Source organism: Anguilla anguilla, chromosome 4 (genome assembly GCF_013347855.1).
Source record: "Anguilla anguilla isolate fAngAng1 chromosome 4, fAngAng1.pri, whole genome shotgun sequence".
NCBI classification, from domain to species: domain Eukaryota; kingdom Metazoa; phylum Chordata; class Actinopteri; order Anguilliformes; family Anguillidae; genus Anguilla; species Anguilla anguilla.
Window position 1 is genome coordinate 8151278 of NC_049204.1, and position 25828 is coordinate 8177105.

Below are 25828 nucleotides of genomic sequence, written 5' to 3' on the forward strand. Positions count from 1 at the left end.
CACGATTAACGTTAGCAGGAAAGCTATGGAATAACGATAGAGGAATGCATACGGTCCAGCATTTTACACGACACACAATAATGTCACGTCATTACTCCAGGGTCCTCAAGTCCACGGGGTGTCGCTATTTAGGTCGGAACGAATGTCTGAAATGAAGCGGGCCACAATTGAACGACGCACCTCCAATATTTCCGGCCAGTTCAGCGCGTCAGTGTTGTCAAATCAAGAGCGGAGCAGGAGCCTGTCAGTTCAGCTGGACCCCTCATTGTTATCTAATACTGCGAGCTCTTTAGAGTATTCTGCACAAAAAATGGTTCTGCTGACAATGATTGCTCGGTTGGCGGACGGGCTGCCGCTCGCCGCGTCAATGCAAGAAGACGAACAGGTTTGATTTTTTTTGTATAGCAGGTATAATCCAGGGTTCACAAGGAAGCTTGTAAACTTGCTAAATTACCAAAATTAGTAAATACAACAAATATATTCACGTAGCGAACTAGTATGAGGCATTTGCTCGAACCATATTTAGCTAGGTAATCAACACTAGTTATTTACATTCCTCACTAGCTAAGCTGATTTATGAAAAGTATCAGTCAGCATAGGATAGCAGATTTTTTTTCAGTACAAACACAGTTGTTGACCTTTTGTAAATGCATTCCTCTAGGGGAGTGTCATCATCCTGAATGCCCCTGATTGGGGGAATGAATGCCCTGATCAGTAACTGAACATTATGATCAGAGAAATGTGAGTGCCTCATATTTATTACAGAAATATGCGTCTTGCATTTATGGAATTATGGTATTTTTTTGTTACTAGTAATTTATGTTGCTAGTAATGTCTGTAGTGTTGATAAACGGATGCCATTTTACAGACTGGTAACAGGGTTGCTGCCTTTAAAATCTACCTCTCTCACTTCTCTCTCTCCCACTCTCTGTCTCTCTCTCTCTCCTACTCTCTCTCTCTCTGTCTGTCTCTCTCTCTCTCCAGTGTTAGCCAGGGATGTCCTGGATGGGATAGAGAAGCAGATTCCCTCCTTCCTGGGGTTGAAGTTCAGTGGTAGTGACCTGCTGGACTTTGGCCAGTGTGTCAGTTACTGTCCGTCGGACTGCTCAGTCCTTTATGACGTGGATGAGGTAAAAAAAAAAATAAAAAAAACCCACATAACACACAATTAGACCTGGAACGGTACAGGGGAGATGGGAAAGGGAAGAGTTACAGCATTTGGAGTTGTGGGGGTGGGTGGGGCGACGGTAGGGGTGGAGGGATGGATGCAGACCTGCGAAAGACTGGAAGAAAAGGGGGAGGAGGAGGAGGGTGTGGCTTTTGGATGGGAGAACAGAGGGACCGAGCAGCGGGAGAGCAGTTCTACTGCAAGTTGGAGTTGTTCCAGATCCTTCCGCGAACACTCTTTGGAAGTTTTAATCGGCGGCCGATGGCAGTCATGCGGACGGACCGGGCCCTGCCCTGGTTCTGGTTCTGGCTCTGGTTCTGGTTCTGGTTCGGGCTCAGTATCTGCGGCGACGACCCGGAGCAGACGACGCCTGGGCCCGGGCAGAGTTGTGACGGGACCACGGGGGGACGGTGCGACAGGAACCTCTCTTGCGTGCCTGACTACACCCCAGATCCAGGGGATGAAGCCGGGGCTGGAGTCTGCGTCCGTGAGTCTCTTCCCCTCTGCGACAGACAGACGCTCAGTGTTAAATCAACTCTTACAGAGTGCAACCGAGTCCCCAACTGGAGTCATGTTTGCTCTGTTAAGGGTTGAATCAACACTGGGTATTTTACTCGGCAATAACACAAGCAATGCAATAACACGGTGTTGATATTCTCACAGTTATATATACATTTTTAAAAAATGCGTACGTTTTATGGGGCCGCTGGGTATTTAACGCAGTAAAAAAAAACCAAAAAAAAAAACTATTTGCAGCACACGATGAGCGCCGTGGTCTCAGAAGGAATCTGACCTGTGCCCCTGCCTGTGACGTGCGCGCTCTGCACGTGCACGGCTGAGCGGCCGCAGCGCGAAAGGGAAACAGCTGGAGTGTCAGGCACGTGTTCAGGCACCAGGTTACGCTTGCGTAACTACAAATTCGGGTGTGACTGGAAATGCCCAACGTAATTTTCAAAAAAAAAAAAAAAAAAATGTTTTTTTAAACTTTTAAAATCTCATTTCTAGCTCTTCACAGAAGAATAGAGCATAAGTGATTTCAAATTTGTCAAAATTCAAGCTAATATAATGTAGTGCTTGGAGGTTAATTATTCATGTAGTAGTTGAATAAATTACATGTTGATATTAATTCTAACTTCAGTATTTATCAAGGGCAAGTGGGCACAGTAAAATCTGCATATTAACTATGCACATATTTAGTGTTATTAATGTGTGGTGCAGAAATGGGGATAGTTTCAAAATAACTAGTATGAAACTATGTTCTGTGGATTTATTAGGATCTGGGTTATTTAAACAGGTTCAGGTTTAATAAGCAGCATATGAAAATAAGTGCTTAATTATTTTCTCATATCAGTCAAATATTTATTTTATAATTGTAGGAGCATAATTGCAGTGGCTCTGTACAAACAGACCTATATTTTGAGACCAGTGGTAGAAAAAAATGGAAAATTAATCCAAAAATTGGAAATTGCTTCATCACTAAGAATCAAACTAACATTTACAGAAATATGGACACTGCACTTCTGCTATCTAGCAGACACTCTTAACCCAAGCGACTTACACAGCTTTTGCATTTTTACATTGCATCCATTTATACAGCTGAATATACACTGAAGCAATGCAGGTTTGATACCTTGCTCAAGAGCACAATTGCAGCGTCCAACCTGTGAATTGAACCTGCAACCTCCCTAACCATTATGCTATACGGACACAACGTATTCACAAGCTAAGATAACACGAGAGAAAGACACTTCCTACTCTGTTGTACTGCTGGTAAGCGCACTGTACATTAACCTTCATTTTCCGAAATTGCTTGGGAACCTCCAGGGGTAACCCCGCCTGCAGGCTGCGTCCCCTGTTCAGAGGTGGAGTGTTCGTTGAAGAACTGGGAGTGTCCGGGGGGTTACGTCATCGACCCGTGCGGCTGCTGCCCGCACTGCGCGCGACAGCGGGGCCAGATGTGTGGGGGCCCCCACTGGGGGAGGGGCTACTGCGACAGGGGCCTCACCTGCGCCCTCATCCTGGGAAACGCCCCCGCCACGCCCCCAGAAACCGGGGTCTGCAAAGGTGAGAGAGGGACAGGGGCTATCTTCTAAATACCGGGGGGGGGGTTCTGCAAATTACTCACCCTGACACTTAATGCAATACAACACAAAACTATAGAATACAATACAATACAATGCAATGCAAAACAGTACAAAACAATATGAGAAGCTCTCTCTTTTTACAGATTTGCAAAAATTACCTGACAAGGACAGTGCACACTAATCAACATTTAGGTAAATATGCTTGAGTTAGCAAGTAAGCTCATTTTCATCTGTAGTCCCTGGGCAGGTTCAACAAAAATCAAAGGACATAGCACCACATGTTAACAGTGCATCAGTGCATGACATTGTAGCGGACATAATTCATCATAATCGGTGGTTTCAGGGTGGTTCTACACATGCAGTTATATTGTGTGCCCGTCTGTGTTAGGTAGACACGGTCCCTTTAAGAGAGTGCTTTCTGGGTAACGGAAGCTACGTTTATTTTTGTTTGAGCAGCGCCATTTTCAGCTCGCTAGCTGTGTGCGCTAAAATAAATGACACACAAATGTTTGTGTAGTCAAAGGTAGAAATTGTTTGTCTCTACTTTCCTACAATTCCTACAACATCATCAATAAATACATCCATACAAAAACAAAGCACTCTTGACTCTTCCCCCCCTCATTTCCATCCTCTCTCTGGCCCTCCCCGCTCTGACCCTCTTCTCTCTCTCTCTCTGTTCTCTCTCTCTCTCTCCCTCTCTCCCTCCCATCCTCCTCTACGCCCTGCCCCCAGCTCTCCCAGGGACCCAGAGATACCCCTGGGTGGACAAGCAGTGCCCCTGGGTGTGGGGGTGCAACGTGAGGATGTCGTCCTGCGACTGCTACGGCGAGCAGACCTGCCACAGGGTCTTCAGATACCGCCACCTGCAGGACTGCCGGAAAGTCATGGAGGGTGGGGCGCTTGCACGGTCGCTCGTAGACTCGCTAACATTGCCTAACTTACATCACTCCAAGTTAAACTAGCCGTTCGTTCCCTGCACTTGGTACTGTACTTCTCTCTAGGGTTTTCAACACACTTGTTCCTGGTTATGGTTGTACAGTTTGTTGTACGTCGCTCTGGATAAGAGCCTCTGCCAAATGCCTGTAATGTAATGTAATGTAACATTAACCAATGGAAATACGGAACATGGAATGAGCTGGAGGGGGTTGGGGTGGGGTGGGGTGGGGGGTTAGTAGCGATTACAGAGTTGGGAGGTGGGTTGATGGTGGTGGTTGATAGCGATCGTGTGGGGAGTGATGAGTGTTGGTAGGTAGCGCTCGTGGCGGGGGGGGGGCTGTTTAGGTAGCGATTGCGGATTGGGGTGGGGGGGGTGAAGATCATGGTAGGTAGCGATTGTGTGGGGGGTGTTTAGGTAGTGATCACAAATCTTGGGGGGGGGGGGGGGGGCGGCGGGATTTATTATCAAAGATATGGAGCAAAACGTGTCCCATATTCAATACAAATATGGAAGCCCTTTTTTACTTTCCAGTTACAGGACGATTCCACATTTTACTGGATGGTGGGCAGGCCTTTTCACCATACGTCATCCACGCATTAACTGGCCAAGCCGTGCCTGACTGAAAATGCCAGTGATAGTTCCTATGTTCACAAATATAACAAGGTCTGCTCAAGCCAGAGCCAGCCCTAGGGCTTTGGAGGCCCCAAGCAAGAATGTTTGGGGGTGAACACCATGCAATTAAAATGCCTTCCAAAAACAAAATATGTAACTTGTGAGTTGTGTGGTCCAGGTATGATTGTGGTCCTAAAGGACAGCATAGAGTGTTTATGCCAGCGGCCAGCTCTGGCTCAAACTATAGCCATCACTGATCACTCCACACAGCCAGAGATACGATGAGTCTGCTAAACACAATAGATAAACACAAAGGTCCCTGGCCAAAGGAGCAGGTCATACTCAAAATATTTCCCAGTATGCTTTGTCACAGTCTGCAGTGGACATTCACCTGCTGAATCACATCTCTAAACTTTTATTTGGCAGACGCTTTTATCCAAAGCAACATACACTAAGTGCGTACTGAAGGTCATTGGAACAAGTACAGTACAATACCACAGGCCCGATAAGGTACAATACTCATTTTGTAACAGTTATTCATAGCCATGAACACATTGAGTCCTGTTCACACAGCAAATGTTACTCTCTGACCTAACCTATGCTACGTCAAACTAGGAAGCATGACGACAAGCTACAACAACGTACAATATACGTGCTGGATGGAGGGAAAGAAAGGTCCCCAACAATGGGAGGACAATAGTATTATTATTGAGGACAATTAGTAACAGTCCTCAATAATAATAATAATAATACATTTTATTTATGAGGCGCCATTCTGAACACTTAAGATCACATGGTATTAAAATGGATAGAAGAATGACAAGACACTACAGATACATTCATGATATTAAAAACAGTTAGAAAAGATAAAGACACTGCACTTACAGGACGTGGTATTTAAAAAAAACAAAATACCCGGCACGTACAGGCACAGACACCCCACATGCACGGTACTCGGTTCCAGGGGTGTCCGACTGTAGTCTGGGAGGGGCTGCAGCGCCCGCCATTTTTTTGGTGTGCTTCAGCGATTCAGTCACTGATTGGCTGAAGAGAATTCCCACGGAAAAAGGGGAAAACCACAGAAATGTGCAGAGACTGCAGCCCCCTGGAGTCTGAGGCCCCCCTGCTCCATTTTGAATGCATCTGGGTCCAGAACGGTTGAGCGTGCGCGCGTTATTTATTTTATTTATTTTTTAAACTGACGCCTGTCTGTCTTGCCCATCAGAGGACAGGCTGTACGAGATGGAAATTATAGAAAAGATGGAAAGAGGAGAAGAAGAAGAAGAGTGGACCTGCATGTTGATGGGCTGCAAGGTCCAGGAGGACCGGTGCGTGTGCCAGATGGGAAGCTGTGGATCGCAACTCTCCAGGGGTGAATGTGAAAAGGAGCTGAGTGAGTGACACCGTCTGTCAATACCGTGATAACATTTAAACATGAAGCCGAAGTGTCCGCTTAAAACCCCCCAACACCATTTTATTTTGGTTATGAGTCACTTTAAACATTTTGCATTGGGGGGGAGGGGGGGGGCAGTTGGTAGTTTAGCATAATCGATGTGGAACCGGGCTTGTAAGTGAACATTTGAGTCCGTATATATTAATGGATTGCATATAAAAGAACGTAAGCTATACAAGTCTCTCTGGATAAAGAGTGTCGGTTAAATGTCTAATAATGTATAGGGTGGAAGAGCACAAATGTGTGATTAGACTGTTCTTAACTGAAAATTCTAATGCTGATGTCACAATCACCACTGGTAATTAAAGCAATGGAGTTCTAGAACACTGACTTAGAATAATAAAATACAAAAAATATCCCAGAAAACCTGCTCTATAAACATAACCAAGCTTTTTTCCCCATTCAGCTTAGTACACACAGCTGTTTTTGCCTCCCTGTTTGTTTTAGAGCGGCTCAGGTGCGCCAGTGTCACCTGCCCCGTTGTTCCAGTCCCTTCCTGTCCCCCAGACTCCTTCCTGACAAAGCCTTACATTCCTCTGCATCAGTGCTGCCCCCAGTTGCCTGCACTGTGTACCTGCGACTTCGAGAAATGCCCCGCCAAGCCGCCAGACTGCCCTCCAGGCCATCGTGCCCACATTGTCACCAGGGGCAACGGTCGCCCGGGCAACTGTTGCCATCGTTACCTGTGCAGACCGGGAGAGGAGTCCGCTACACAGAACAGGGATGAGGAAGAGGAATGAACGCACCCCATGTTGTTGGACTCGCAAAAGGACTCCACAGCAGTCCCACTGACTACAGTTTGAACCAGTTTGCATAGTTTTTTTTTATGCACAGTTGCAATAACTACCATTGTCAGTATAATTTCTGTATGTTTATCTGCTGTTTTTACATATTTTTATTCAGATCATGATATTTAAGGCAATTACGCTTGCTTGTTGGCCTACTATTACTCCATAAATATTACAAAACAATAGTTTTATATGTGGCCAGTTTATTGTTATCTCTGTATTATTAACTATTTGCATTTTGTATTTTTATCTTTCTGCATGATTACTGTCTCTTAGAGAACAAGTTGCAACTTTAAAGAAATCAATATGAAAACCTAGGCTGATATGGGGAATCAATGGTTTCATCCAAGCGGCCAAAACCAGACTTCGTTTTTGAAGCTCATTTCCTGGTCTTGTTGTTCCTGGTTGCTCACTAGCGCCACTACGGTTGGCTCCAGTATAGGTGTTTTCATATTGGGTTTCCATATAAGACTGCGCTCAAAATACAAAGTCAGTAATTTTTTCTCATGAGGACAAATAGTCACAATATGTGTATTGTATTCGTCTTATGACTGTCCATGGGTCGATTTCATGATTTATTGTGTCATTTGGGCACTGTTATAATATTTGTTGTGGACCAATGACGTACAGTTTGCGTCACTTCCTGATTACTGCGGTGGATTACGCTACAGTAAGGGCTACAGTCTATGGTCACTGGGGTGGGAGGTGGCGCCTCTTGGCCTTGACATTGCGGCTCCGACCACGGTCCACCTGTGCGAAGTCAGAAAATTCAGGCATCCCATTTCGTAGTGATTTCATTATGGCGTGTGCTATTTACAGCTGCACTAGACGACCATAAAATAATTCTCCTCTTAGGTTTTTCGGTAGCCGAGTCATTTTTACTATTTCCTTTAGCCTACTTAACCAAATAATTAGTTGGCAGAAAGCGTAATCAGCTTGCTATATTTGGTAGTCCAGTAGCGTATGCTAAAATAGTTCGCAACTTCGGCTACCAAGCCATTTGACTAGCTAGCTAACCCTAAACTGCAAATATTCAATCTGCCAAACGTGTTTGACGGCTTGTCAGTCGTGTACATTCCGTAAATGTCTACCTGGGTCATGCTTCACGCATGTGACAAAGCTACTATAATCCCGATTTTGGGATAAATACTGCAACATTTTGAGTTTCACGAAGCGAATTAAGAGTCTTAAGGTTTATTTGCTGAATAGCATACAACACACGATGAAATTTCACACACAGAATTTAACGAAATTAACCATCTTTGTAAGACTGGCATTTAGAAAGGAACATGTTTTTAGCATTTAAGAGACCGACAAGAGCATTTAAGACAGTGGTTCTCAGAATCGGTCCTGTGGGCTCCTTGCGTATATTGGCTTTTCTCCATTGGTTTTGATAATAAAAATAAAAGTAATAATAATTAGAAATTCAATGTAGGCTAGGCCTACATTATTTTTGTCTTCATGCACCAGGTGGAAAACTTGCTGTACAAAGCGCGTTGTCATATTTACACGCCTACAGATCAGTTATTAATATACTTGGTAGATTTGCTCATCACCGCTGACAGTGTTAATTTTTATTCGGTAGAAAGTGACTTGCGAACGATCGGTCAGCTAGCCTCACCCAGCAAGTGAACACCACAAACGACGATGGAGTAGGTAGTAGCAGTTACTGGCTCATTAACTGACTGTGGCGAAAACCTACGACGATAACTTGCTCGGTTAACAGCAGGTCTACCAGACAGTTACACGAAAATGAGCCTAGTCAAATCACCAGTAGCCTACACATCTCTGATTGATTGACCATCAGTGTAGTCAATGTTCTTCCCCTGTGGTTCATATTGCTAATGCGTGAACTAACCACGGATAGCCTACCTAGCTCACTGGCAAGCTGATATGCTAGCTAAGCATATTCGTTTTGCTGAGAAACATAAATTGAAGATAACTGAACATAATTGTATTTTTAATGTCATACATATAACGTGATTACATGACACAGTACAGTCACGGATGGAAATTAAACTCCGTAAACATCTGATAATATATTTTAAAACATAACGGCAGACAGTCAGCTAGCCGCACGTTCGTTCTGCAATCGTTCGTTCAGGTTGATGGGCTTTTCCGCACCGGACTGTCAATCACATAGTAATAACCAGAGAGCGTCGTAACTCTATGGTTTTGGCTCCAAATCGACAACATGGCCGCGCCCGCCATTGAGCTTCAAAACGTGTTTTAGAGACCCACGGAGAGTCAATGGGTGACGTCACAGTAGCTTTGTCCATATTTTTTACAGTCTCTGGTTTCATCACGCCATGCAGTGCTTCAAGTTTTCTCAATAAATACTTTTAAATATGCAGACATTTTACCGGTTAAGCAGTTAGCTCCAACACGATTAACGTTAGCAGGAAAGCTATGGAATAGCGATAGAGCACTGCATACGGTCCAGCATTTTACACGACACACAATAATGCCACGTCATTACTCCAGGGTCCTCAAGTCCACGGGGTGTCGCTATTTAGGTCGGAACGAATGTCTGAAATGAAGCGGGCCACAATTGAACGACGCACCTCCGATATTTCCGGCCAGTTCAGCGCGTCAGTGTTGTCAAATCAAGAGCGGAGCAGGAGCCTGTCAATTCAGCTGGACCCCTCATTGTTATCTAATACTGCGAGCTCTTTAGAGTATTCTGCACAAAAAATGGTTCTGCTGACAATGATTGCTCGGTTGGCGGACGGGCTGCCGCTCGCCGCGTCAATGCAAGAAGACGAACAGGTTTGATTTTTTTTGTATAGTAGGTATAATCCAGGGTTCACAAGGAAGCTTGTTAGCTTGCTAAATTACCAAAATTAGTAAATACAACAAATATATTCACGTAGCGAACTAGTATGAGGCATTTTCTCGAACCATATTTAGCTAGGTAATCAACACTAGTTATTTACATTCCTCACTAGGTAAGCTGATTTGTGAAAAGTATCAGTCAGCATAGGATAGCAGATTTTTTTTCAGTACAAACACAGTTGTTGACCTTTTGTAAATGCATTCCTCTAGGGGAGTGTCATCATCCTGAATGCCCCTGATTGGGGGAATGAATGCCCTGATCAGTAACTGAACATTATGATCAGAGAAATGTGAGTGCCTCATATTTATTACAGAAATATGCGTCTTGCATTTATGGAATTATGGTATTTTTTTGTTACTAGTAATTTATGTTGCTAGTAATGTCTGTAGTGTTGATAAACGGATGCCATTTTACAGACTGGTAACAGGGTGCTATCTTTAAAATCTACCTCTCTCACTTCTCTCTCTCCCACTCTCTGTCTCTCTCTCTCTCCTACTCTCTCTCTCTCTGTCTGTCTCTCTCTCTCTCCAGTGTTAGCCAGGGATGTCCTGGATGGGATAGAGAAGCAGATTCCCTCCTTCCTGGGGTTGAAGTTCAGTGGTAGTGACCTGCTGGACTTTGGCCAGTGTGTCAGTTACTGTCCGTCGGACTGCTCAGTCCTTTATGACGTGGATGAGGTAAAAAAAAAAATAAAAAAAACCCACATAACACACAATTAGACCTGGAACGGTACAGGGGAGATGGGAAAGGGAAGAGTTACAGCATTTGGAGTTGTGGGGGTGGGTGGGGCGACGGTAGGGGTGGAGGGATGGATGCAGACCTGCGAAAGACTGGAAGAAAAGGGGGAGGAGGAGGAGGGTGTGGCTTTTGGATGGGAGAACAGAGGGACCGAGCAGCGGGAGAGCAGTTCTACTGCAAGTTGGAGTTGTTCCAGATCCTTCCGCGAACACTCTTTGGAAGTTTTAACCGGCGGCCGATGGCAGCCATGCGGACGGACCGGGCCCTGCCCTGGTTCTGGTTCTGGCTCTGGTTCTGGTTCTGGTTCGGGCTCAGTATCTGCGGCGACGACCCGGAGCAGACGACGCCTGGGCCCGGGCAGAGTTGTGACGGGACCACGGGGGGACGGTGCGACAGGAACCTCTCTTGCGTGCCTGACTACACCCCAGATCCAGGGGATGAAGCCGGGGCTGGAGTCTGCGTCCGTGAGTCTCTTCCCCTCTGCAACAGACAGACGCTCAGTGTTAAATCAACTCTTACAGAGTGCAACCGAGTCCCCAACTGGAGTCATGTTTGCTCTGTTAAGGGTTGAATCAACACTGGGTATTTTACTCGGCAATAACACAAACAATGCAATAACACGGTGATGATATTCTCACAGTTATATATACATTTTTTAAAAATGCGTACGTTTTATGGGGCCGCTGGGTATTTCACGCAGTAAAAAAAAAAAAACACTTGCAGCACACGATGAGCGCCGTGGTCTCAGAAGGAATCTGACCCGTGCCCCTGCCTGTGACGTGCGCGCTCTGCACGTGCACGGCTGAGTGGCCGCAGCGCGAAAGGGAAACAGCTGGAGTGTCAGGCACGTGTTCAGGCACCAGGTTACGCTTGCGTAACTACAAATTCGGGTGTGACTGGAAATGCCCAACGTAATTTAAAAAAAAAAAAATGTTTTTTTAAACTTTTAAAATCTCATTTCTAGCTCTTCACGGAAGAATAGAGCATAAGTGATTTCAAATTTGTCAAAATTCAAGCTAATATAATGTAGTGCTTGGAGGTTAATTATTCATGTAGTAGTTGAATAAATTATATGTTGATATTAATTCTAACTTCAGTATTTATCAAGGGCAAGTGGGCACAGTAAAATCTGCATATTAACTATGCACGTATTTAGTGTTATTAATGTGTGGTGCGGAAATGGGGATAGTTTCAAAATAACTAGTATGAAACTATGTTCTGTGGATTTATTAGGATCTGGGTTATTTAAACAGGTTCAGGTTTAATAAGCAGCATATGAAAATAAGTGCTTAATTATTTTCTCATATCAGTCAAATATTTATTTACTGACATAAACGACAGCAAACAAAATTGTAGGAGCATAATTGCAGTGGCTCTGTACAAACAGACCTATATTTTGAGACCAGTGGTAGAAAAAAATGGAAAATTAATCCAAAAATTGGAAATTGCTTCATCACTAAGAATCAAACTAACATTTACAGAAATATGGACACTGCACTTCTGCTATCTAGCAGACACTCTTAACCCAAGCGACTTACACAGCTTTTGCATTTTTACATTGCATCCATTTATACAGCTGAATATACACTGAAGCAATGCAGGTTTGATACCTTGCTCAAGAGCACAATTGCAGCGTCCAACCTGTGAATTGAACCTGCAACCTCCCTAACCATTATGCTATACGGACACAACGTATTCACAAGCTAAGATAACACGAGAGAAAGACACTTCCTACTCTGTTGTACTGCTGGTAAGCGCACTGTACATTAACCTTCATTTTCCGAAATTGCTTGGGAACCTCCAGGGGTAACCCCGCCTGCAGGCTGCGTCCCCTGTTCAGAGGTGGAGTGTTCGTTGGAGAACTGGGAGTGTCCGGGGGGTTACGTCATCGACCCGTGCGGCTGCTGCCCGCACTGCGCGCGACAGCGGGGCCAGATGTGTGGGGGCCCCCACTGGGGGAGGGGCTACTGCGACAGGGGCCTCACCTGCGCCCTCATCCTGGGAAACGCCCCCGCCACGCCCCCAGAAACCGGGGTCTGCAAAGGTGAGAGAGGGACAGGGGCTATCTTCTAAATAACGGGGGGGGGGGTTCTGCAAATTACTCACCCTGACACTTAATGCAATACAACACAAAACTATAGAATACAATACAATACAATGCAATGCAAAACAGTACAAAACAATATGAGAAGCTCTCTCTTTTTACAGATTTGCAAAAATTACCTGACAAGGACAGTGCACACTAATCAACATTTAGGTAAATATGCTTGAGTTAGCAAGTAAGCTCATTTTCATCTGTAGTCCCTGGGCAGGTTCAACAAAAATCAAAGGACATAGCACCACATGTTAACAGTGCATCAGTGCATGACATTGTAGCGGACATAATTCATCATAATCGGTGGTTTCAGGGTGGTTCTACACATGCAGTTATATTGTGTGCCCGTCTGTGTTAGGTAGACACGGTCCCTTTAAGAGAGTGCTTTCTGGGTAACGGAAGCTACGTTTATTTTTGTTTGAGCAGCGCCATTTTCAGCTCGCTAGCTGTGTGCGCTAAAATAAATGACACACAAATGTTTGTGTAGTCAAAGGTAGAAATTGTTTGTCTCTACTTTCCTACAATTCCTACAACATCATCAATAAATACATCCATACAAAAACAAAGCACTCTTGACTCTTCCCCCCCTCATTTCCATCCTCTCTCTGGCCCTCCCCGCTCTGACCCTCTTCTCTCTCTCTCTCTGTTCTCTCTCTCTCTCTCCCTCTCTCCCTCCCATCCTCCTCTACGCCCTGCCCCCAGCTCTCCCAGGGACCCAGAGATACCCCTGGGTGGACAAGCAGTGCCCCTGGGTGTGGGGGTGCAACGTGAGGATGTCGTCCTGCGACTGCTACGGCGAGCAGACCTGCCACAGGGTCTTCAGATACCGCCACCTGCAGGACTGCCGGAAAGTCATGGAGGGTGGGGCGCTTGCACGGTCGCTCGTAGACTCGCTAACATTGCCTAACTTACATCACTCCAAGTTAAACTAGCCGTTCGTTCCCTGCACTTGGTACTGTACTTCTCTCTAGGGTTTTCAACACACTTGTTCCTGGTTATGGTTGTACAGTTTGTTGTACGTCGCTCTGGATAAGAGCCTCTGCCAAATGCCTGTAATGTAATGTAATGTAACATTAACCAATGGAAATACGGAACATGGAATGAGCTGGAGGGGGTTGGGGTGGGGTGGGGTGGGGGGTTAGTAGCGATTACAGAGTTGGGAGGTGGGTTGATGGTGGTGGTTGATAGCGATCGTGTGGGGAGTGATGAGTGTTGGTAGGTAGCGCTCGTGGCGGGGGGGGGGCTGTTTAGGTAGCGATTGCGGATTGGGGTGGGGGGGGTGAAGATCATGGTAGGTAGCGATTGTGTGGGGGGTGTTTAGGTAGTGATCACAAATCTTGGGGGGGGGGGGGGGGCGGCTGGATTTATTCTCAAAGATATGGAGCAAAACGTGTCCCATATTCAATAAAAATATGGAAGCCCTTTTTTACTTTCCAGTTACAGGACGATTCCACATTTTACTGGATGGTGGGCAGGCCTTTTCACCATACGTCATCCACGCATTAACTGGCCAAGCCGTGCCTGACTGAAAATGCCAGTGATAGTTCCTATGTTCACAAATATAACAAGGTCTGCTCAAGCCAGAGCCAGCCCTAGGGCTTTGGAGGCCCCAAGCAAGAATGTTTGGGGGTGAACACCATGCAATTAAAATGCCTTCCAAAAACAAAATATGTAACTTGTGAGTTGTGTGGTCCAGGTATGATTGTGGTCCTAAAGGACAGCATAGAGTGTTTATGCCAGCGGCCAGCTCTGGCTCAAACTATAGCCATCACTGATCACTCCACACAGCCAGAGATACGATGAGTCTGCTAAACACAATAGATAAACACAAAGGTCCCTGGCCAAAGGAGCAGGTCATACTCAAAATATTTCCCAGTATGCTTTGTCACAGTCTGCAGTGGACATTCACCTGCTGAATCACATCTCTAAACTTTTATTTGGCAGACGCTTTTATCCAAAGCAACATACACTAAGTGCGTACTGAAGGTCATTGGAACAAGTACAGTACAATACCACAGGCCCGATAAGGTACAATACTCATTTTGTAACAGTTATTCATAGCCATGAACACATTGAGTCCTGTTCACACAGCAAATGTTACTCTCTGACCTAACCTATGCTACGTCAAACTAGGAAGCATGACGACAAGCTACAACAACGTACAATATACGTGCTGGATGGAGGGAAAGAAAGGTCCCCAACAATGGGAGGACAATAGTATTATTATTGAGGACAATTAGTAACAGTCCTCAATAATAATAATAATAATACATTTTATTTATGAGGCGCCATTCTGAACACTTAAGATCACATGGTATTAAAATGGATAGAAGAATGACAAGACACTACAGATACATTCATGATATTAAAAACAGTTAGAAAAGATAAAGACACTGCACTTACAGGACGTGGTATTTAAAAAAAACAAAATACCCGGCACGTACAGGCACAGACACCCCACATGCACGGTACTCGGTTCCAGGGGTGTCCGACTGTAGTCTGGGAGGGGCTGCAGCGCCCGCCATTTTTTTGGTGTGCTTCAGCGATTCAGTCACTGATTGGCTGAAGAGAATTCCCACGGAAAAAGGGGAAAACCACAGAAATGTGCAGAGACTGCAGCCCCCTGGAGTCTGAGGCCCCCCTGCTCCATTTTGAATGCATCTGGGTCCAGAACGGTTGAGCGTGCGCGCGTTATTTATTTTATTTATTTTTTAAACTGACGCCTGTCTGTCTTGCCCATCAGAGGACAGGCTGTACGAGATGGAAATTATAGAAAAGATGGAAAGAGGAGAAGAAGAAGAAGAGTGGACCTGCATGTTGATGGGCTGCAAGGTCCAGGAGGACCGGTGCGTGTGCCAGATGGGAAGCTGTGGATCGCAACTCTCCAGGGGTGAATGTGAAAAGGAGCTGAGTGAGTGACACCGTCTGTCAATACCGTGATAACATTTAAACATGAAGCCGAAGTGTCCGCTTAAAACCCCCCAACACCATTTTATTTTGGTTATGAGTCACTTTAAACATTTTGCATTGGGGGGGGGGGGGGGGGGCAGTTGGTAGTTTAGCATAATCGATGTGGAACCGGGCTTGTAAGTGAACATTTGAGTCCGTATATATTAATGGATTGCATATAAAAGAACGTAAGCTATACAAGTCTCTCTGGATAAAGAGTGTCGGTTAAATGTCTAATAATGTATAGGGTGGAAGAGCACAAATGTGTGATTAGACTGTTCTTAACTGAAAATTCTAATGCTGATGTCACAATCACCACTGGTAATTAAAGCAATGGAGTTCTAGAACACTGACTTAGAATAATAAAATACAAAAAATATCCCAGAAAACCTGCTCTATAAACATAACCAAGCTTTTTTTCCCCATTCAGCTTAGTACACACAGCTGTTTTTGCCTCCCTGTTTGTTTTAGAGCGGCTCAGGTGCGCCAGTGTCACCTGCCCCGTTGTTCCAGTCCCTTCCTGTCCCCCAGACTCCTTCCTGACAAAGCCTTACATTCCTCTGCATCAGTGCTGCCCCCAGTTGCCTGCACTGTGTACCTGCGACTTCGAGAAATGCCCCGCCAAGCCGCCAGACTGCCCTCCAGGCCATCGTGCCCACATTGTCACCAGGGGCAACGGTCGCCCGGGCAACTGTTGCCATCGTTACCTGTGCAGACCGGGAGAGGAGTCCGCTACACAGAACAGGGATGAGGAAGAGGAATGAACGCACCCCATGTTGTTGGACTCGCAAAAGGACTCCACAGCAGTCCCACTGACTACAGTTTGAACCAGTTTGCATAGTTTTTTTTATGCACAGTTGCAATAACTACCATTGTCAGTATAATTTCTGTATGTTTATCTGCTGTTTTTACATATTTTTATTCAGATCATGATATTTAAGGCAATTACGCTTGCTTGTTGGCCTACTATTACTCCATAAATATTACAAAACAATAGTTTTATATGTGGCCAGTTTATTGTTATCTCTGTATTATTAACTATTTGCATTTTGTATTTTTATCTTTCTGCATGATTACTGTCTCTTAGAGAACAAGTTGCAACTTTAAAGAAATCAATATGAAAACCTAGGCTGATATGGGGAATCAATGGTTTCATCCAAGCGGCCAAAACCAGACTTCGTTTTTGAAGCTCATTTCCTGGTCTTGTTGTTCCTGGTTGCTCACTAGCGCCACTACGGTTGGCTCCAGTATAGGTGTTTTCATATTGGGTTTCCATATAAGACTGCGCTCAAAATACAAAGTCAGTAATTTTTTCTCATGAGGACAAATAGTCACAATATGTGTATTGTATTCGTCTTATGACTGTCCATGGGTCGATTTCATGATTTATTGTGTCATTTGGGCACTGTTATAATATTTGTTGTGGACCAATGACGTACAGTTTGCGTCACTTCCTGATTACTGCGGTGGATTACGCTACAGTAAGGGCTACAGTCTATGGTCACTGGGGTGGGAGGTGGCGCCTCTTGGCCTTGACATTGCGGCTCCGACCACGGTCCACCTGTGCGAAGTCAGAAAATTCAGGCATCCCATTTCGTAGTGATTTCATTATGGCGTGTGCTATTTACAGCTGCACTAGACGACCATAAAATAATTCTCCTCTTAGGTTTTTCGGTAGCCGAGTCATTTTTACTATTTCCTTTAGCCTACTTAACCAAATAATTAGTTGGCAGAAAGCGTAATCAGCTTGCTATATTTGGTAGTCCAGTAGCGTATGCTAAAATAGTTCGCAACTTCGGCTACCAAGCCATTTGACTAGCTAGCTAACCCTAAACTGCAAATATTCAATCTGCCAAACGTGTTTGACGGCTTGTCAGTCGTGTACATTCCGTAAATGTCTACCTGGGTCATGCTTCACGCATGTGACAAAGCTACTATAATCCCGATTTTGGGATAAATACTGCAACATTTTGAGTTTCACGAAGCGAATTAAGAGTCTTAAGGTTTATTTGCTGAATAGCATACAACACACGATGAAATTTCACACACAGAATTTAACGAAATTAACCATCTTTGTAAGACTGGCATTTAGAAAGGAACATGTTTTTAGCATTTAAGAGACCGACAAGAGCATTTAAGACAGTGGTTCTCAGAATCGGTCCTGTGGGCTCCTTGCGTATATTGGCTTTTCTCCATTGGTTTTGATAATAAAAATAAAAGTAATAATAATTAGAAATTCAATGTAGGCTAGGCCTACATTATTTTTGTCTTCATGCACCAGGTGGAAAACTTGCTGTACAAAGCGCGTTGTCATATTTACACGCCTACAGATCAGTTATTAATATACTTGGTAGATTTGCTCATCACCGCTGACAGTGTTAATTTTTATTCGGTAGAAAGTGACTTGCGAACGATCGGTCAGCTAGCCTCACCCAGCAAGTGAACACCACAAACGACGATGGAGTAGGTAGTAGCAGTTACTGGCTCATTAACTGACTGTGGCGAAAACCTACGACGATAACTTGCTCGGTTAACAGCAGGTCTACCAGACAGTTACACGAAAATGAGCCTAGTCAAATCACCAGTAGCCTACACATCTCTGATTGATTGACCATCAGTGTAGTCAATGTTCTTCCCCTGTGGTTCATATTGCTAATGCGTGAACTAACCACGGATAGCCTACCTAGCTCACTGGCAAGCTGATATGCTAGCTAAGCATATTCGTTTTGCTGAGAAACATAAATTGAAGATAACTGAACATAATTGTATTTTTAATGTCATACATATAACGTGATTACATGACACAGTACAGTCACGGATGGAAATTAAACTCCGTAAACATCTGATAATATATTTTAAAACATAACGGCAGACAGTCAGCTAGCCGCACGTTCGTTCTGCAATCGTTCGTTCAGGTTGATGGGCTTTTCCGCACCGGACTGTCAATCACATAGTAATAACCAGAGAGCGTCGTAACTCTATGGTTTTGGCTCCAAATCGACAACATGGCCGCGCCCGCCATTGAGCTTCAAAACGTGTTTTAGAGACCCACGGAGAGTCAATGGGTGACGTCACAGTAGCTTTGTCCATATTTTTTACAGTCTCTGGTTTCATCACGCCATGCAGTGCTTCAAGTTTTCTCAATAAATACTTTTAAATATGCAGACATTTTACCGGTTAAGCAGTTAGCTCCAACACGATTAACGTTAGCAGGAAAGCTATGGAATAGCGATAGAGCACTGCATACGGTCCAGCATTTTACACGACACACAATAATGCCACGTCATTACTCCAGGGTCCTCAAGTCCACGGGGTGTCGCTATTTAGGTCGGAACGAATGTCTGAAATGAAGCGGGCCACAATTGAACGACGCACCTCCGATATTTCCGGCCAGTTCAGCGCGTCAGTGTTGTCAAATCAAGAGCGGAGCAGGGATAGCACAGCGGAGCCTGTCAATTCAGCTGGACCCCTCATTGTTATCTAATACTGCGAGCTCGTTAGAGTATTCTGCACAAAATGGTTCTGCTGACAATGATTGCTCGGTTGGCGGACGGGCTGCCGCTCGCTGCGTCAATGCAAGAAGACGAACAGGTTTGATTTCTTTTGTATAGTAGGTATAATCCAGGGTTCACAAGGAAGCTTGTTAGCTTGCTAAATTACCAAAATTAGTAAATACAACAAATATATTCACCTAGCGAACTAGTATGAGGCATTTGCTAGAACCATGTTTAGCTAGGTAATCAACACTAGTTATTTACATTCCTCACTAGGTAAGCTGATTTGTGAAAAGTATCAGCCAGCATAGGATAGCAGATTTTTTTTCAGTACAAACACAGTTGTTGACCTTTTGTAAATGCATTCCTCTAGGGGAGTGTCATCATCCTGAATGCCCCTGATTGGGGGAATGAAAGCCCTGATCAGTAACTGAACATTATGATCAGAGAAATGTGAGTGCCTCATATTTATTACAAAAATATGTGTCTTGCATTTATGGAATTATGGTATTTTTTTTGTTACTAGTAATTTATGCTGCTAGTAATGTCTGTAGTGTTGATAAACGGATTCCATTTTACAGACTGATAACAGGGTTGCTGCCTTTAAAATCTACCTCTCTCTCACTTCTCTCTCTCGATCTCTTTTCTCTCTCTCCCACTCTCTCTCTGTCTGTCTCTCTCTCTCTCCAGTGTTAGCCAGGGACGTCCTGGATGGGATAGAGAAGCAGATTCCCTCTTTCCTGGGGTTGAAGTTCAGTGGTAGTGACCTGCTGGACTTTGGCCAGTGTGTCAGTTACTGTCCGTCGGACTGGTCAGTCCTTCACGACGTGGATGAGGTCAAAAAAAAACCACACAATTAGACCTGGAACGGTACAGGGGAGATGGGTAAGGGAAGAGTTATAGCATTTGGAGTTGTGGGGGTGGGTGGGGTGATGGTAGGGGTGGAGGAATGGATGCAGACTTGCGAAAGACTGGAAGAAAAGGGGGAGGAGGAGGAAGGTGTGGCTTTTGGATGGGAGAACAGAGGGACCAAGCAGCGGGAGAGCAGTTCTGCTGCAAGTTGGGGTTGCAGTTCTGCTGCGAGTTGTTCCAGATCCTTCCGCGAACACTCTTTGGAAGTTTGAACCGGCGACTGATGGCAGCCATGCGGACGGACCGGGCCCTGCCCTGGTTCTGGTTCTGGTTCGGGCTCTGGTTCTGGTTCTGGTTCGGACTCAGTTTCTGCGGCGACGAGCGGACGAGGCCTGGGCCCGGGCAGAGTTGTTTCGGGAGCACGGGGGGACGGTGCGACACGAACCTCTCTTGCGTGCCTGACTACACCCCAGATCCAGGGGATGAAGCCGGGGCTGGAGTCTGCGTCCGTGAGTCTCTTCCCCTCTGCGACAGACAGACGCTCAGTGTTAAATCAACTCTTACAGAGTGCAACCGAGTCCCCAACTGGAGTCATGTTTGCTCTGTTAAGGGTTGAATCAACACTGGGTATTTTACTCGGCAATAACACAAACAATGCAATAACACGGTGATGATATTCTCACAGTTATATATACATTTTTAAAAAATGCGTACGTTTTATGGGGCCGCTGGGTATTTCACGCGGTAAAAAAAAAAGATGAGCGCCGTGGTCTCAGAAGGAATCTGACCCGTGCCCCTGCCTGTGACGTGCGCGCTCTGCACGTGCACGACTGAGTGGCCGCAGCGCGAAAGGGAAACATCTGGAGTGGCAGGCACGTGTTCAGGCTTGTGTTCAGGCACTGGGAGTGTTGTCGTCACTCTCCCAAGCTGTCGGCAGGGGGCATATGTGAACACGCTTACGTAACTACAAATTCGGGTGTGACTGGAAATGCCCAACGTAATTAAAAAAAAATAATTTTTTTTTTAAACTTTTAAAATCTCATTTCTAGCTCTTCACGGAAGAATAGAGCATAAGTGATTTCAAATTTGTCAAAATTCAAGCTAATATAATGTAGTGCTTGGAGGTTACTGTTGTACTGCTGGTAGGCGCACTGTACGTTAACCTTCATTTTCCGAAATTGTTCGGGAACCTCCAGGGGTAACCCCGCCTGCAGGCTGCGTCCCCTGTTCAGAGGTGGAGTGTTCGTTGGAGAACTGGGAGTGTCCGGGGTATTACGTGATCGACCCGTGCGGCTGCTGCCCGCACTGCGCGCGACAGCGGGGCCAGATGTGTGGGGGCCCCCACTGGGGGAGGGGCTACTGCGACAAGGGCCTCACCTGCGCCCTCATCCTGGGAAACGCCCCCGCCACGCCCCCAGAAACCGGGGTCTGCAAAGGTGAGAGAGGGACTGGGGCTATCTTCTAAATAACGGGGGGGGGGGGGGGGGGGGGGTTCTGCAAATTACTCACCCTGACACTTAATGCAATACAACACAAAACAATAGAATACAATACAATACAATGCAATGCAAAACAGTACAAAACAATACGAGAAGCTCTTTCTTTTTACAGATTTGCAAAAATGATCCGACAAGGACAGTGCACACTAATCAACATTTAGGTAAATATGCTTGAGTTAGCAAGTAAGCTCATTTTCATCTGTAGTCCCTGGGCAGGTTCAACAAAAATCAAAGGACATAGCACCACATGTTAACAGTGCATCAGTGCATGACATTGTAGCGGACATAATTCATCATAATCGGTGTTTTCAGGTTGGTTCTACACACGCAGTTATATTGTGTGCCCGTCTGTGTTAGGTAGACACGGTCCCTTTAAGAGAGTGCTTTCTGGGTAACGGAAGCTACGTTTATTTTTGTTTGAGCAGCGCCATTTTCAGCTCGCTAGCTGTGTGCGCTAAAATGAACAACACAAATGTTTGTGTAGTCAAAGGTAGAAATTGTTTGTCTCTACTTTCCTACAATTCCTACAACATCATCAATAAATACATCCATACAAAAACAAAGCACTCTTGACTCTTCCCCCCTCATTTCCATCCTCTCTGCCCCTCCCCTTTCTGACCCTCTTCTCTCTCTCTCTCTCCTGTCCTCTCTTCATCTCTTTCTCTCTCTCACCCTCCTCTCTCTGCCTTTCTTTCTGTTCCCTCTCTCGCTCTCTCCCTCTGTCTCTTGTCTCTCTCTCTCTCCCTCTCTCCCATCCTCCTCTACGCCCTGCCCCCAGCTCTCCCAGGGACCCAGAGATACCCCTGGGTGGACAAGCAGTGCCCCTGGGTGTGGGGGTGCAACGTGAGGATGGGGACCTGCGACTGCTACGGCGAGCAGACCTGCCGCAGGATCTTCGCATACAACCTCCTGCAGGACTGCCGGAAAGTCATGGAGGGTGGGGCGCTTGCACGGTCGCTCGTAGACTCGCTAACATTGCCTAACTTACATCACTCCAAGTTAAACTAGCCGTTCGTTCCCTGCACTTGGTACTGTACTTCTCTCTAGGGTTTTCAACACACTTGTTCCTGGTTATGGTTGTACAGTTTGTTGTACGTCGCTCTGGATAAGAGCCTCTGCCAAATGCCTGTAATGTAATGTAATGTAACATTAACCAATGGAAATACGGAACATGGAATGAGCTGGAGGGGGTTGGGGTGGGGGGGGGTGGGGGGTTAGTAGCGATTACAGAGTTGGGAGGTGGGTTGATGGTGGTGGTTGATAGCGATCGTGTGGGGAGTGATGAGTGTTGGTAGGTAGCGCTCGTGGCGGGGGGGGGGCTGTTTAGGTAGCGATTGCGGATTGGGGTGGGGGGGGTGAAGATCATGGTAGGTAGCGATTGTGTGGGGGGTGTTTAGGTAGTGATCACAAATCTTGGGGGGGGGGGGGGGGGGGGGGGTGGATTTATTCTCAAAGATATGGAGCAAAACGTGTCCCATATTCAATACAAATATGGAAGCCCTTTTTTACTTTCCAGTTACAGGACGATTCCACATTTTACTGGATGGTGGGCAGGCCTTTTCACCATACGTCATCCACGCATTAACTGGCCAAGCCGTGCCTGACTGAAAATGCCAGTGATAGTTCCTATGTTCACAAATATAACAAGGTCTGCTCAAGCCAGAGCCAGCCCTAGGGCTTTGGAGGCCCCAAGCAAGAATGTTTGGGGGTGAACACCATGCAATTAAAATGCCTTCCAAAAACAAAATATATAACTTGTGAGTTGTGTGGTCCAGGGATGCTTGTGGTCCTAAAGGACAGCATAGAGTGTTTATGCCAGCGGCCAGCTCTGGCTCAAACTATAGCCATCACTGATCACTCCGCACAGCCAGAGATACGATGAGTCTGCTAAACACAATAGATAAACACAAAGGTCCCTGGCCAAAGGAGCAGGTCATACTCAAAATATTTCCCAGTATGCTTTGTCACAGTCTGCAGTGGACATTCACCTGCTGAATCACATCTCAGAACTTTTATTTGGCAGACACTTTTATCCAAAGCGACGTACACTAAGTGCGTACTGAAGGTCATTGGAACAAGTACGGTACAATACCACAGGCCCGATAAGGTACAATACTCATTTTGTAACAGTTATTCATAGCCATGAACACATTGAGTCCTCTTCACACAGTAAACGTTACTCTCTGACCTAACCTCTGCTAAATCAAACTAGGAAGCATGACGACAAGCAACAACATCAAAATAATGATACAAAGTACAATATACGAGCTGGATGGAGGTACAGAAAGGTCCCTAACAATGGGAGGATTAGTAACAGTCCTAATTATTATTATTGTTGTTAATAATAATAATAATAATAATAATAATAATAATAATAATAATTAATAATACACTTTATTCATAAGGCACCTTTCTGAACACTCAAGGTCACATGGTATTAAAATGGATAGAAGAATGAGATGACACTACAGATACATTCATGATATTAAAAACAGTTAGAAAAGATAAAGACACTGCACTTACAGGACGTGGTATTTAAAAAAATTAAAAAACCTGGCACATACAGGCACAGACACCCCACATGCACGGTACTCGGTTCCAGGGGTGTCCGACTGTAGTCTGGCCATTTTTTTGGGTGTGCTTCAGCGCTTCAGTCACTGATTGGCTGAAGAGAATTCCCACGGAAAAAGGGGAAAACCACAGAAATGTGCAGAGACTGCAGCCCCCTGGAGTCTGAGGCCCCCCTGCTCCATTTTGAATGCATCTGGGTCCAGAACGGTTGAGCGAGCGAGCGAGCGAGCGTTATTTATTTTTTAAACTGACGCCTGTCTGTCTTGCCCATCAGAGGACAGGCTTGCCGAGATGGAAATGATCGAAAAGATGGAAAGAGGAGAAAAAGAAGAAGAGTGGACGTGCATGACGATGGGCTGCAAGGTCCAGGAGGACCGGTGCGTGTGCCAGATGGGAAGCTGTGGATCGCAACTCTCCAGGGGTGAATGTGAAAAGGAGCTGAGTGAGTGACACCGTCTCTCAATACCGTGATAACATTTAAACATGAAGCCGAAGTGTCCGCTTAAAACCCCCCAACACCATTTTATTTTGGTCATGAGTCACTTTAAACATTTTGCATTGGGGGGGTGGGGGAGGGGGGGGGGGGGGGCAGTTGGTAGTTTAGCATAATCGATGTGGAACCGGGCTTGTAAGTGAACATTTGAGTCCGTATATATTAATGGACTGCATATAAAAGAACGTAAGCTATACAAGTCTCTCTGGATAAAGAGTGTCGGTTAAATGTCTAATAATGTATAGGGTGCAAGAGCACAAATGTGTGATTAAACTGTTCTTAACTGAAAATTCTAATGCTGATGTCACAATCACCACTGGTAATTGAAGCAATAGAGATCTAGAACACTGACATAGAATAATAAAATATAAAAAACATCCCAGAAAACCTGCTCTATGAACATAACCAAGCTTTTTTCCCATACAGCTTAGTACACACAGCTGTTTTTTGCCTCCCTGTTTGTTTCAGAGCGGCTCAGGTGCGCCAGTGTCACCTGCCCCGTTGTTCCAGTCCCTTCCTGTCCCCCAGACTCCTTCCTGACAAAGCCTTACGTTCCTCCGCATCAATGCTGCCCCCAGTTGCCTGCACTGTGTACCTGCGACTTCGAGAAATGCCCCGCCAAGCCGCCAAACTGCCCTCCAGGCCATCATGCCCACATTGTCACCAGGGGCAAGGGTCGCCCGGGCAACTGTTGCCATCGTTACCTGTGCAGACCGGGAGAGGAGTCCGCTACACAGAACAGGGATGAGGAAGAGGAATGAACGCACCCCATGTTATTGGACTCGCAAAAGGACTCCACAGCAGTCCCACTGACTACAGTTTGAACCAGTTTGCATCGTTTTTTTATGGACAGTTGCAATAACTACCATTGTCAGTATTATTTCTGTATGTTTATCTGCTGTTTTTACACATTTTTATTCAGATCATGATATTTAAGGCAATTACGCTTGCTTGTTGGCCTACTATTACTCCATAAATATTACAAAACAATAGTTTTATATGTGGCCAGTTTATTGTTATCTCTGTATTATTAACTATTTGCATTTTGTATTTTTATCTTTCTGCATGATTATTGTCTCTTAGAGAACAAGTTGCAACTTTAAAGAAATCAATATGAAAACCTAGGCGGATATGGGGAATCAATGGTTTCATCCAAGCGGCCAAAACCAGACTTCGTTTTTGAAGCTCATTTCCTGGTCTTGTTGTTCCTGGTTGCTCACTAGCGCCACTACGGTTGGCTCCAGTATAGGTGTTTTCAT

General features: G+C 45.3%; 3 protein-coding genes and 1 long non-coding RNA gene across 6 annotated transcripts; all 4 read left to right on the forward strand.

Annotated features, from left to right (window-relative positions):
- The first annotated feature begins 72 nt into the window (after nt 1–72).
- LOC118224671 (cysteine-rich motor neuron 1 protein-like) lies at nt 73–7406 on the forward strand. 2 transcript variants are annotated; one of them, XM_035412282.1, is made up of 7 exons: nt 73–385; nt 662–741; nt 985–1655; nt 2993–3232; nt 3985–4143; nt 6027–6194; nt 6702–7406. In XM_035412282.1, exons 3-7 carry the CDS (start codon nt 1262–1264, stop codon nt 6992–6994), a joined length of 1254 nt encoding a protein of 417 aa, XP_035268173.1. In that variant the 5' UTR covers nt 73–385; nt 662–741; nt 985–1261; the 3' UTR covers nt 6995–7406. The 2 variants fall into 2 exon arrangements, with proteins under 2 accessions (XP_035268173.1, XP_035268174.1); XM_035412283.1 differs by lacking the exon at nt 662–741.
- Nucleotides 7407–9499: 2093 nt separating this feature from the next.
- On the forward strand, nt 9500–16835 carry LOC118224670 (cysteine-rich motor neuron 1 protein-like). Of its 2 annotated transcripts, XM_035412280.1 has the most exons (7): nt 9500–9811; nt 10088–10167; nt 10410–11080; nt 12421–12660; nt 13414–13572; nt 15455–15622; nt 16132–16835. In XM_035412280.1, the coding sequence occupies exons 3-7, from the start codon at nt 10687–10689 to the stop codon at nt 16422–16424; spliced, it is 1254 nt and encodes a 417-aa protein (XP_035268171.1). In that variant the 5' UTR covers nt 9500–9811; nt 10088–10167; nt 10410–10686; the 3' UTR covers nt 16425–16835. The 2 variants fall into 2 exon arrangements, with proteins under 2 accessions (XP_035268171.1, XP_035268172.1); XM_035412281.1 differs by lacking the exon at nt 10088–10167.
- A 1683-nt stretch (nt 16836–18518) lies between these two features.
- Nucleotides 18519–19985, forward strand: LOC118224677. Its single transcript, XR_004764680.1, has 3 exons — nt 18519–19251; nt 19528–19607; nt 19845–19985. It is a non-coding gene; the product is annotated as an uncharacterized LOC118224677 (long non-coding RNA).
- Nucleotides 19986–20100: 115 nt separating this feature from the next.
- LOC118224668 lies at nt 20101–25693 on the forward strand. The gene is made up of 5 exons (XM_035412278.1): nt 20101–20515; nt 21203–21442; nt 22284–22442; nt 24351–24518; nt 25038–25693. The coding sequence occupies exons 1-5, from the start codon at nt 20104–20106 to the stop codon at nt 25328–25330; spliced, it is 1272 nt and encodes a 423-aa protein (XP_035268169.1). The 5' UTR covers nt 20101–20103; the 3' UTR covers nt 25331–25693.
- Nucleotides 25694–25828: the final 135 nt, after the last annotated feature.